Here is a 14,147-nt window from a genome sequence, read left to right on the forward strand (position 1 = left end):
GTATCTTTCTGTCGGCAGGTGGGAGTGCAGTGGCAGGATCTCACCTCACTGAAACCTCCGCCTCCTGGGTTCAAGCGATTCTCCTGCCTCAGCCTCCTGATTCTCCTGTCCCTGACTCAGTCTGGGACTACGGACGCATATCACCACACCCGGCTAATTTTNCCTGGGTTCAGGCAATTCTCCTGCCTCAGCCTCCTGAGTAGCTGGGACTACAGGCACGTGCCACCATGCCCAGCTAATTTTTTGTATTTTTAGTACAGCCAGGGTTTCACTGTGTTAGCCAGGATGGTCTCGAGCTCCTGACCTCATGATCCGCCTGCCTTGGCCTCCCAAAATGCTGGAATTATAGGTGTGATCCACCTCACCTGGCCTTTTTTTTGGGGGGGGGGACAGTCTCACTGTTACCCAGGCTGGAGTACAGTGGAACGATCTTGGCTCACTGCAACCTCTGCTTCCTGGGTTCAAGCGATTCTCATGCCTCAGCCTTCCGAGTAGCTGGGATTACCGGCGCATGCCACCACACTGGGCTAATGCTTGTATTTTTAGTAGAGACAGGGTTTCACCTTGTTGGCAAGACTGATCTTGATCTCCTGACCTCAACTGATTTGCCCGCCTCAGCCTCCCAAAGTGCTGGGACTACAGGCGTGAGCCACTACGTCCAGCCCACAAACTCTTACCATTCTTAAATGTATTTATTTCAGTTTCTCTTCCACTACTATATTACAAACTACTCTGGCAGTCCTTCTTACTCTTTTACATCTGCTGCAATATTTCTCATTCCTTAAGATCTAACCTATGCTGTTCCTTCTCCATGAGGCTTTTTCTCATTAACTCATGTACACCGAGCTCTCCCTTCTCTGAATTCCTATCATGCGTCATTATTTCATAATTATTTTGCATGTGTTGTACTTTTTCTTTTCAGCCACATTCGTAAGTCTTTGGGGAAAGAAACTGGGTTTTCATGATTTTGCATCCTTATCCTATACCTGGCAAAGTGCTGAGTATACAGTAAATTCTCAAAGGCTTTATGTCTCAAAAAATTTACACTTGAGGCCAGGCGCGGTAGCTCACACCTGTAATACCAACACTTTGAGAGGGTGAGGCGGGCAGATCATGAGGTTAGAAGACAGAGACCATCCTGGCAAACATGGTGAAACCCAGTCTTTACTAAAAATACAAAAAACTTAGCTGGGCACGGTGGCGCACACCTGTAGTCCCAGCTACTTGGGAGACTGAGTCAGGAGAATTGCTTGAACCCAGAAGCCAGAGTTCGCAGTGAGCTGAGATCATGCCACTGCACTACAGCCTGGGAAACAGTGTGAGAATCTGTCTCAAAAAAAAAAAAAAAAAAACTACACTTGAAGAAATGTGTCTTGTAGCCTATGAAGTCAAACAATACCATTAGGAAACAATAATCAAGACTCCATGACCTAACCCATGTGTTTGTTTTTTGTTTTTTGGGTTTTTTTTTGGTAGCATTAGTAGTAGTAGTAGTAGCAGTAGCAGTAGTAGTATTGAGAAAAAAATCTTTATTCTTTTAAATTACCGTACCCAGAGAGAGACATTTAAATGAGACAGCAAACACACACACTTTTGAGTCATATATTTACCTCTTGAAACCTAATAACTCCTCACCTATTATTAGGTTAATTTATAGCTACAATGTTATATTATTAACATGTCATTCCCTTCTCCAATGCCACATAATCTGAAGTGTACACTATTTACTGAAAGCATGGGGCAGAGACTGCTAGTAGCCGACCTAATATCCATTTTGATCATTTTCCTTACTAACAAAACCTTAATCATTTCCCAGCTTTCCCTGAAGCTAGAAGTTCAATTTGAGAAAATGCAATAACTGGAAAGATATTTCTATTTGTTCACAGTATTATGGTAAGAAATAAAAAAGAAAATTCATGAAAAACATTTAGAACAATGTCAGGCACATGCTATAGTATCAATAAATGTCATTTACTGTTAATAATAATTATTATATAATAAAAATGTTATTATTACCGCCCAGTGGTAACTTCTAATCCAGTGTAAAAAGGCCACGATAAGTGGCCATATTAGAAACACTAAACTAAAAAATATTTTTCTCAACATGAGGGTATATTCTAATCTATTCCTGGCTTTATTTTGGCTCCTACTATCACTCTGCTTATGAAAAAACAGCAGAGAAAGCAGTTTAGTGACTGAGTCACAGGAAACCCTAAATATGTTTTACTTCCTCCTTCTTCTCTCTTATGAGAGCTTAATCTTATGGTTCCAAAGATTTTATCAAAGTTCGCCCTCTGGAATAATACAAATTTGTAATAGGCGATGCAAAGAATTTTTTAAATTTCCTTACCCAGAAGATCCAATGCTCTTACAAACACCAAGGAGGGGTCTTTTTTCAGCAAAGTTATCACATTTTTGAGCACCTGATAGGGAGGATAAAATAAACTGTAAGCTTTGAGAAATATCATTATATACTTCCCACTATTTTCATGCTTTCAAAATACTTGAAAAAGAAAAATATTCATTTTTAAGTTGATATAATTTATATAATTTACTGAATAAAAAGTAGAAAAGCTACTATATATTACCATTATATATTATATATGTAATTATTTTAAAAAGTTAATCAGGCTGGGCACAGTGGCTCACGCCTGTAATCCCAACACTCTGGGAGGCTGAGGTGGGCGGATCATGAGGTCAGGAAATTGAGACTATCCTGGCTCAACATGGCGAAACTCTGTCTCTACTAAAATACAAAAAAAATTAGCCAGACGTGGTGGTGACTGCCTGTAGTCCCAGCTACTCAGGAGGCTGAAGCAGAAGAATCGCTTGAACCTGGGCGGCAGAGGATAACGTGAGCTGAGATCGTGCCACTGCACTACAGCCTGGGTGACAAAGCAAGACTCCATCTCAAAATAAAAAATAAAAAATTTTTTTAAGTTAATCGGCATTTTTTTCTTTTTTTGAGATGGAGTCTCGCTCTGTAACCCAGGCTGGAGTGCAGTGGCACGATCTTGGGTCATTGCAATCTCCACCTCCCAGGTTCAAGCAATTCTCCTGCCTCAGCTTCCCGAGCAGCTGGGACTACAGCCTCATGCCACCATGCCAGGTAATTTTTGTATTTTTAGTAGAGACAGGGTTTCACCATGTTGGCCAGGCTGGTCTTGAACTCCTGAGCTCAGGTGATCCACCTGCCTCAGCCTCCCAATGTGCTGGGATTACAGACGTGAGCCACCATGCCCAACCTGAACCAGCATATTTTTAATGTTTTAATTGGCAGCAATTTCAATCTTATATACATTCTCCATGAGATCAAAAAACTATTCCATACCCCACCAACTAATTACCTAAAACTAGTATAATCTTGAGGTCAAAACTAAATAAAGGTAGTTCAGGACAAGAAAATTGTAAAGTAATAGGTCATTCCCATTGAAACACATAATTGCAAAAATCCTTAACAAAATATTAGCAAACTAAATAGCAACATCACAGAATCTTTAAAAGCCACAATAATTGATAATACCAGTACTAAATGTGATAGGAAAGGACTATATAACTAAATTTAACTATACACATTGACACTTATTTAAGAGTTCCTCAAAAAATCCAAAAATTTGACAAAATTTTCTCATCATATTAATCAAAATTGAAATACAAATACCCCTTAATCCAATAAGTCATTGCTAGGAGTTCATCTTACATATATATTCAGACATGAGAGAAATAAATTGTATATAGGATTATTCACAACAGCATTGTTTATAATACCAAAAGATAGAAAAATTCAAGTTTATAATGGAATATTTCCTACCACTGCAAAACAACAGAATGAATTACTCTGTAAAAACATGTAATAAGATAGAAGATTTGAAGTGGGGAAAAAAGGAATACACACAATAGGAAGATAGAGAGTAATATACTACCGTTTTTATGAAGAGAAAAAAGGACCTGCATACATGCATATATGAACTCCACAAGGATACATAAAAAAAATTGTTAATAGTTACTTATGAGAGGGAAAATGAAAAAAATTATAGAAGAAACTTTTCTTTTTTTTTTGACGGAGTTTCACTCTCGTTACCCAGGCTGGAGTGCAATGGCGCGATCTTGGCTCACCGCAACCTCCACCTCCTGGGTTCAGGCAATTCTCCTGCCTCAACCTCCTGAGTAGCTGGGATCACAGGCACGCGCCACCATGCTCAGCTAATTTTTTTTGTATTTTTAGTAGAGACGGGGTTTCACCATGTTGACCAGGATGGTCTCGATCTCTTGACCTCGTGATCTACCCGCCTCAGCCTCCCAAAGTGCTGGGATTACAGGCTTGAGCCACTGCGCTCGGCAGAAGAAACTTTTCATTATATACTTTAGGCTTTTTCATTTTCGAGACGGAGTTTCGCTCTTGTTACCCAGGCTGCAGTGCAATGGCGCGATCTCGGCTCACCGCAACCTCCGCCTCCTGGGTTCAGGCAATTCTCCTGCCTCAGCCTCCTGAGTAGCTGGCATTACAGGCATGCACCACCATGCCCAGCTAATTTTTTGTATTTTTAGTAGAGACGGGGTTTCACCATGTTGACCAGGATGGTCTCGATCTCTTGACTTCGTGATCCACCAGCCTCGGCCTCCCAAAGTGCTGGGATTACAGGCTTGAGCCACCGCGCCTGGCCAGCTTTTTCATTTTCAAACCATGTGAATATATAAATTTCCCCCAAAATATTTTCCTTTGTTTTTTAAATAAGAAGGTAAATGCCTAAGAAACAAGTAAATGGCTATTTCAACTTCTGAGTTAAGATGGTAGACTGAATACATTAATTTCATTTTATACCTTCAGAAAATTCTAAGAAAAAAATATTAAATTAAATTGACTTAAAAATATATAACCGCAACAAATATTGGAAATAGAAGACTGATGATTGACTTAGCAATCATTAAGTAAAAGTTCAAGGTACTGTGTGGGGAAAAACCTGACACAAATTACTTTACTTCGCAGAATCTTTAAAGTCACAATAACTGATAATACCAGGTACTGGATTTGATGGGAGATGAAGCTAAAATAAAGAAGACTAGGTTTGATATTGGCTATCTGAAAAACACATTAATACTAAGACCTTTACCTTGTTAGGCAACTCACCTTCCCCATTCCCAGCACAAACCTGAAAGGTTACTCTCTAGAGACAGACAAAAGGACACTGTGTATAGGTGAATGCAAAACAAAAAAAATGAAGAAGATTAAATGACAACACTAACACTTAATACTGAAACAGGCCTTCATCACCCTTCATGTCGCCTTTCCCACAGTGCTTCCAGGACACTAGCGGCAGAACCTTATCTTTTATTTCGGTGGGCACTTGTAAGTCTTCTCTGGGACATGCTAACAAGTCCAAGAGGAAAGACTAAAATATACTATCCATCAGAGGGTTCCAACAAACAAACAAACAAACACCACAACCAAAGCACCTCACAATAAAGTTAAAAGTCAACAAATAAACCAGGCACAGTGGCTCACACCTGTAATCCCAGCACTTTAGGACACCGAGGCGGGTGTATCACCTGAGGTCAGGAGTTCAAGACCAGCCTGGCCAACATGGTGAAACCCCATCTCTACCAAAAATACAAAAATTAGCCAGGTGTCTGTAATCCCAGCTACTCAGGAGCCTGAGGCATGAGAATCGCTTGAACCTGGAAGGCAGAGTTTGCAGTGAGCCCAGACAATGCCATCGTACTCCAGCCTGGGCTACAAGAGTGAAACTCCATTTAAAAAAAAAAAAAGTCAACAAACAGATATGCAGTGTTTCAATTAGCCTTTCAGTTTGCCACTGACAATCATGTGTAAACAGTCAAGGATTAAGTCATTTGGAAAGTAATACTACACAGGAAGAACACATTAAAAATTAAAAATTGTCATTAATCATTTCCATGATGTAAGAGAATATACTGCAGACATGAAACAAAATAAGAATACAATAAAAAAAATAGGTTTGGAGAATAAAAGATAGCTCTTGAAGAATGATAAAAACAAGGTGTGTGTGTGTATATGTATGTATGTGTGTGTGTGTGTGTGTGTGTGTGTGTGTATATATATATATATTTTTTTTTTTTGAGATGGAGTCTCGCTCTATCGCACAGGCTGGAGTGCAGTGGCCCGATTTCGGCTCACCGCAACCTCCGCCTCCCAGGTTCAAACGATTCTCCTGCCCTAGCCTCCCAAGTAGCTGAGACTACAGGCACGTGCCATCATGCCCAGCTAATTTTTGTATTTTTAGTAGAGATGGGGTTTCACCATTTTGGCCAGGGTGGTCTCAAACTACTGACCTCAGGTTATCTGCCTGCCTTGGCCTCCCAAAGTGCAGGGCTTACAGGAAGGTATATATTATTTTTAAACTCAACACAAGAATCAGAGACAAATTTAACAAGGCTACAGTAATCAAAACAGCATGGTACTGGTACCAAAAAAGAAATATAGACCAGTGGAACAGAACAGAGGTCTCGGAGGCAACACCACACATCTACAACCATCTGATCTTTGACAAACCTGACAAAAACAAGCAATGGGGAAAGGAGTCCCTGTTTAATAAATGGTGTTGGGAAAACGGGCTAGCCATGTGCAGAAAGCAGAAACTGGACCCCTTCCTGACACCTTACACTAAAATTAACTCCAGATGGATTAAAGACTTAAACATAAGACCTAACACCATAAAAACCCTAGAAGAAAATCTAGGCAAAACCATTCAGGACATAGGCATAGGCAAGGACTTCATGACCAAAACACCAAAAGCATTGACAACAAAAGCCAAAATAGACAAATGGGACCTAATCAAACTCCACAGCTTCTGCACAGCAAAAGAAACAATCATTAGAGTGAATCAGCAACCAACAGATTCGGAAAAAATTTTTGCAGTTTACCCATCTGACAAAGGGCTGATATCCAAAATTTACAAAGAACTAAAACAGATTTACAAGAAAAAAACTAACAAGCCCCTTCAAAAGTGGGCAAAGGGTACGAACAAACACTTTACAAAAGAAGACATATGTGAGGCCAACAAACATATGAAAAAATGCCATCATCACTAGTCATTAGAGAAACACAAATCAAAACTACATTGAGATACCATCTCACGCCAGTTAGAATGGCGATCATTAAAAAATCTGGAGACAACAGATGCTGGAGAGGATATGGAGAAATAGAAACACTTTTACACTGTTGCTGGGAGTGTAAATTAGTTCAAGTATTGTGGAAGACAGTGTGGCAATTCCTCAAGGACCTAGCAATAGAAATTCCGTTTGACCCAGCAATCCCATTACTGAGTATATATCCAAAGGATTATAAATCTTTCTACTATAAGGGGACACATGCACACAAATGTTCATTGCAGCACTGTTTACAATAGCAAAGACCTGGAACCAACCCAAACGCCCATCGATGATAGACTGGACAGGGAAAATGTGGCACATATACACCATGGAACACTATGCAGCCATAAAAAATGATGAGTTCCTGTCCTTTGTAGGGACATGGATGAACCTAGAAACTATCATTCTCAGCAAACTGACACAAGAACAGAAAATCACACACCGCATGTTCTCACTCATAGGTGGGTGTTGAACAATGAGAACACATGGTCACAGGGAGGGGAGCATCACACACTGGGGTCTGTCAGGGGGAAATAGGGGAGGGACAGCAGGAGGTGGGGAGTTGGGGAGAGATATCATGGGGGGAAATGCCAGATATAGGTAATGGGGAGGAAGGCAGCAAATCACACTGCTATATGTGTACCTATGCAACAATCTTGCATGTTCTTCACATGTACCCCAAAACCTAAAATGCAATAATAAAGAAAGAAAGAAAAGGAAATTTCCCGGACAGAACAGCAAAAACACAAGAGAAGAAAAAAGCATCTTTATACACACACAAGAAACTGAAAGGGATGGGCTCAATGTTCCAATACATAGATGACAGAAGTTCCAAAAAGAGACCAGAGAAAATAGGAGAAAATCACCCAAGAAATAATTCAAAAAGTTTCACCAAAACAAAAAAACTATGATTTTATCAGCTTCTTCAGGTTCTAGCAGAGTAGATGAAACAGGCCAATATCAGAGTATATTGTTTCAAGACAGTGATAACAAAGAAAAGCTTCTAAGAGCTACCAGAGAAGAAACAAATTCTTATAGAATCAGCAATTCAAGTGGTTGCTCCAGGTATTAAATGATACAACTTAACACAAAATCTTTCAGCTAACATCATACACACTGAATGCTTTTCCTCTGAGGTCAGACATAAAGCAAGGATGTCCACTTTCACCACCGTTTTTCAAGAGTGCTAGAGGTTCTATCCAGCACAATAAGGTATCAAACTGATATTCTCAGGTCACACCTCAAGGAACTAGGGAAACAAGAACAAACCAAAGCCAAACCCAGCAGAAGAAAGGAAATAACCAAGAGCAGAACGAAATGAAATTGAAAAAAAAAAAAATACAAAAGATATAAGAAACAAGAGCTGGTTCTTAGAAAAGATAAATAAATCTGACAGACCATTAGCAAGATTAGCCAAGAAAAGAGAGAATATCTAAATAACTAACCTATGAAACAAAACAGGAGATACTACAATTGACACGAAACACAAAAGATCATCCAAGGCCACTATGAACACCTTCATGGATATAAACTAGAAAACCTAAAAGAGATGGATAAATTCCTGGAAAAATACAACCCTCCTAGCTTAAATCAGGAAGAATTAGATGCCCTGAACGGACCAATAACAAGCAGCAAGATTGGAATGGTAATTTAAAAAATTACCAACAAAAAGAGTCCAGGACCAAATGAATTCACAGCAGAATTCTCCCAGACATTCAAAAAAGAATTGGTACCAATCCTTCTGACACTATTCCACAAGACAGAGAAAGAAGGAACCCTCCTTAATTCATTCTATGAAGCCAGCATTACCCTAATACTAAAACAGGAAAGAACATAACCAAAGAAGAAAACTACAGACCCATATCCTTGATGAACATGGATGCTAAAATCCTTAACAAAATATTAGCTAATTGAATCTAACAACATATCATAAAGATAATTCACCATGATCAAGTGGGTTTCATATCAGGGATGCAGGAATGGTACAAATATGGTGCAGTGTATACTGCTAAGGTGATGAGTGCATCAAAATCTCACATATCACCACTAAAGAACTTACTCATGTAACCAAATACCACCTGTATCCCCAACAACTTATGGAAAAATGTAAAGAAAAAAGAAGGAAATTCTGTCACGTGCTACAACATCATGGATGAACCTTGGGAACATTGTAAGTGAAATAAGCCAATCACAAAAAGATAAATATTACATGATTCCACTGAGATGAGACATGTAACGTAGTCACACCAGGGTGGCAGGGGGGAAAAAATTAAAAACTTAAGTAGTCACATTCATTGTTTTAGTACAATTAGTGTCACCATAACAGTATACCTGAGACTAGGTAGTGTGAAGAAAAGAAGTTTACTTGGCTCACACTTCTGGTGGCTGGAAAGTTCAATACTAAGCAGCTGATGAGGGCCTCAGGCTGCTTCAACTCACAACACAAAGCAGAAGGGAGCCAGCATTTGCAGAGATCACATGCCAAACAGCTGGGGAGGCACTTTTTAACTGCCAGCTATTCTGGAAACTAACAGAGTGAGAACTCACTCACTCCCAAGGGAGGGCATTAATCTATTCATGAGGGATCTGTCCCCATGACCTAAGCACCTTCCACCAGGCCCCACTGTTACAGAATCCTTGGAGTGTCACCTTGCCAGCTGGAACCTCTGCCCAAGTTTTGCTCAGGCACACTGGGCCCACTCATCCTGGCAGGCTGCACTCAGCTCACACTACCAGGCTGGATCCCATGCCTGCCAGGAACAAGAGGAGTGGTGAGGGATGTGTCAGCGAGGGAGCATGGTGTCCAGACACTGCTCACAGCCAGGCATGCTAGCTGCAGCAGGGCAAGGACTCTAGGTGCCAGCATGAGGCCCATGCACAAAGCTCCCTCCCTGCCAACTCAGAAGGAGGTGGGGCTTCTGCCTGTTCCTAGCTCCCACCAGCTCCGTAGAGCATGCAGCCCAGGAGGAGCCACTGCCATGGCCACCGCTGCCATCAGCATCTCCCAACATTTCTGACATTTGCTACAATGGGGATCATATTTTAACATGAAGTTTGGAGGGGACAAATATCCATAGATATATGGATACATAAATACATAAGAAAGATAAACACTAATTTCAGTTAGCTAGAAAGCGACTTAACTCTTATGGGTTTAGGAAGAAGAAAATATTTGGAAAGTGTAGCCAGGGGACTTCAAAATTACCTCTTAGGCTGGGTAATAAAAAGCATTTTTATTGTCTGTTTTTTAGAGATGGTGTCTTCCTCTGTCACCCAGGCTGGAATACAGTGGTGCCATCACAGCTCACTGATGTGTACTCACGTCATGGCTCACATGATGAACTTACATCATGGCTTACTACAGTGGTGCCATGAGCTCACTAGTGGCTCACTCCAGCCACAAACTCCTGGGCTCAAATGAGCCTTCCTCATCAGCCTCCCAGGTAGCTAGTATTACAGGCATGCGCCACCATGCACAGCTAATTCTTTAATATTTTAGAGAGATGGAGGTCTCTCTCTGTTGCCCAGGCTAGTCTTAAACTCCTGGCCTCAAGTGATTCTCCCACCTCAGCCTCCCAAAGAGCTGCAATACAGGTATGAGTCACCATGCCTGGTCAGTAAAAAGCATTTGCAACATTAACAATTCATGTTAACTGATCTCTGCAAAAATAATGAGGTTTAATGCAAAGAACAGGTTAATGGTTAAATACTGAGACTGTGACTTGACATACTGTAATACTTTTTAACTGTGATTATAATAATTAAGACTGAAAATTAAGTTAAGATAAGTTCTATCATCTCTTAGACACCAGACTATAGTATCTACACTGGAAGTTTAATGCTGTTGTGCTCTATGATTATACCTGTGAAATAGCTACTGCACTCCAGCCTAGGTAATGCAGCAAGATCCCCAACTCTAAAAGAAAAACAAAACTAGGCCAAGTGTGGTGGCTCACGCCTGTAATCCCAGCACTTTGGGAGGCTGAAGCGGGTGGATCACCAGAAGTCAGGAGTTTGAGACCAGCCTGGCCAACATAGTGAAACCTCATCTCTAGTAAATACAAAAATTAACTGGGCGAGGTGGTATGTGCCTGTAATTCCAGCTAATCAGGACGCTGAGGCAGGAGAATGGCTTGAACTGGGGAGGCAGAGGCTGCAGTGAGCCGAGATCACGCCACTGCACTCCAGCCTGGACAACAGAGAGAGACTCCATCTCAAAAACAAAAACAAAAACACTAAAAACAACTGTTTATGAATAAAACCCTCTACAGTTATTTAAATATTTTAGAATTATATAACAGTGCCTATATCTTTTATACAAATCTGTGATTATGTATTGAGAAAGCATCAAGAATAGGTTTGTTCAAACATAATTTATTGTACATTGTGTGCCATTACTCCTGCTAAACAAATCAATTTCACAGTGCACAATATGACTTTTGATCCAAGCATAAGTTAAAAATTAGCAGCCTCGCAGTCCACAACATTTATGTTCCAAATTAATTATAAATGAACTTCATCTATACAGAGCCAATTCTTCACTCCTACATATTTCACCTTCACCTTTAACAATACCTATTTTCCTCCTACTTCCTGGTCTTTACAAGGTCTTTACAGTTTGGACCTATATTATTCATATCAATTTGGTATTTTGATGAATGAAACATCAAGTTTTTAAAATGCAAATAATACTGGCAAGAATGTTGTCATTGTTTCACTTTTCTCAAACCTGAATTGAAAAATTCCAGTAGTTTTCACTGACCTACTGAAGTATATCAGTCGAGTAAATTTTGCTCTGTAGATCAGGTACATAATACTTACTACAGGTTTATATAGTTTATGGATATTCAAAGAAGCAAAAATTTTAAGCTACAAAATAAAAGCCCTACATTATGGGATGGCAATAACCCCCAAAAACATTTACTAGAAAGTCCATGCAAGGAGAAAAGACCAGAATCTACAATAAACAAGTATTTTTAAAAAACTTCCAACTTTATAGAAGGCAGACTATCCAGTTAAAAAATTCTTGTTTCAGAGTTAGACAACAATGTAACAAAATCTTAATGTTCATTTAAATAATTTTACTGTGGATAGCTTGAATAAATACAACTCAAAGTGTCCATATAAAAATTCTACAATCTCATGAACATTGTAGCTTGTTTTTTCATGCAGTATAAATAACATGTACTCTTCATGATGCCTAATGGAGTCATCACCCTCCCATAACATAATCCTCCAAATTGCAGCGGATTAACTTTTTATATATAAAATTGTGTGTTTATTTGCATGTACAATAGAGAGAATGACGTTACACACACCTGTTCTACAGCATTTAACAGAATGTACCACGATGATTGAAATGAAAAGCGGCTAGCCAAATCCATCAAATATAAAAACTATTGCAATCCTGTTGCAAAGTCCTTTTGTTAAACTCCTTTTATTCTAAATCCTTTTAATTCTGTCCTATAACACAAAAACATTTACAAAAAGCTTAAAATCCTAATAAATCGCACAATTAAAGTAATGAAAATGGGCTTGCCCACCAAGTCACCAACTCCTCTCCCACGCAAAAAACATCAAAAGCGTTTGCTTGTCAGAAAATGTTAAATAATATCCCCCACCACACACACCATTGTAAACTCATTTAAACCAAAGAGTTTAAGCTCAGATATCAGCCTTAAGGATTTCAAGACATAAAATAGAAATGGCTTCTGCCTGGGTCCAAAAATAGACCCAGAAGCAAATAAAAATCCAACTGATAATGAAATAACTCTACTTTTTTGAAGTTAAGGATTATATATTGAATGTAAGGATTTTATGCAAAAGTATGCTAAAACTAATCAATTTTCACTAAGAAAAATATTTTCTAGAATTCCACTTAACAACTAAATTTACCATTTAAACCATTTCCAAGTCTTCTGCTTCATTTTTTATTTTACTGAAATTATTTTTTAAGATAGATTTGATTCAATCAGTTTTTCCTTCCTGAGTTTAACTTATATATTCTCTCAATGTGAGCTTTCAAGATGCAGTCAAATTTTGCAAATCTGTATTCTATCCATAAAGTTTGATTCTATTATCAATAAATTTTGTGTAAATTTTTAGATTCTGTCAATGTTGTGTGCTACAAAACTCTATTTTCTTACCAAATTTTCTATAATCTTCATTATGAATTGAATAATACTCTCAGTTATTTCTTATCTAAACAGAAAATTGTGAGCAATTTTTTGAGACAGAGAAGAGAGATGAAGTGGAAGATGAGATAAAGAGGGAGAAACAGGAAAGCAGATGGAGAGGCTCCAGGAACCACCAACCAACCTGCCAAAAAGGAGAAACAAGACATAAATCGTACTACTTTGAACTGTTTAAACTAAATATGATCGCCAAAGACATCTTTGCCATTTGTCTTAAATGTCTAAAATATGTGTGTATATTTTAGCCTCCACAGTGACTCCAAAAAGTTTATTAAACTATATTAAAGACAGGATTTTTTGAATGTTAAATATATGAGGTATCCCTTAACCTTTAATGCTACCTTCTATTTCACTTTGATGATCAGCCTCCTGTGTTCTTTCACAGTTTAGACTCATCAGACCTTAAAAAGCACCAAATAAAAATCTTCCATTTTATAGAGGAGTAAAGTGATCTTAAGAGAGTTTAAATAACTTGTCCAAATTCTTGTAGTACTAAATGCTACATATAAACCTCAAAGCTAGACAAGAATTCTTTTCTGTTACTCTTATTCACTGAAAAAGCTACTGTCAAAAAAAAAAAAAAATACATGATCAACTCATCTGCTGAAAATTGTAAACAAAATTATTAATAAAGGCTAATGCATTTAATCCCTTAGTGTTTCAATCCTCTCATCTGTAAAATGGGGATAAGTACCAATATGCCACATAGTACTGTTGTAAAAAGATAATATACACAAGGCACTAAACATGGTGCTGCAACACAGAAGATCAAACTTTACATATTTTGTGTTGTTTCTGGCAACTCTGCCATGGTGAAACCATTCA

At 38.7% G+C, this 14,147-nt stretch overlaps 1 protein-coding gene across 7 annotated transcripts in view; it reads right to left on the minus strand.

Annotated features, from left to right (window-relative positions):
- BCAS3 (BCAS3 microtubule associated cell migration factor) overlaps nt 1-14,147 on the minus strand; it is a 679,070-nt gene that overhangs the window by 566,386 nt on the left and 98,537 nt on the right. For all 7 annotated transcript variants that reach the window (XM_017539912.2, XM_017539911.2, XM_017539919.2 and 4 more), the window contains exon 7: nt 2,351-2,423. In XM_017539912.2, the coding sequence (XP_017395401.1) occupies nt 2,351-2,423 (73 nt within the window). The remainder of the gene's footprint in view (nt 1-2,350; nt 2,424-14,147) is intronic.

This window comes from Cebus imitator, unplaced genomic scaffold, assembly GCF_001604975.1.
Source record: "Cebus imitator isolate Cc_AM_T3 unplaced genomic scaffold, Cebus_imitator-1.0 Scaffold121, whole genome shotgun sequence".
Taxonomy (NCBI): Eukaryota; Metazoa; Chordata; class Mammalia; order Primates; family Cebidae; genus Cebus; species Cebus imitator.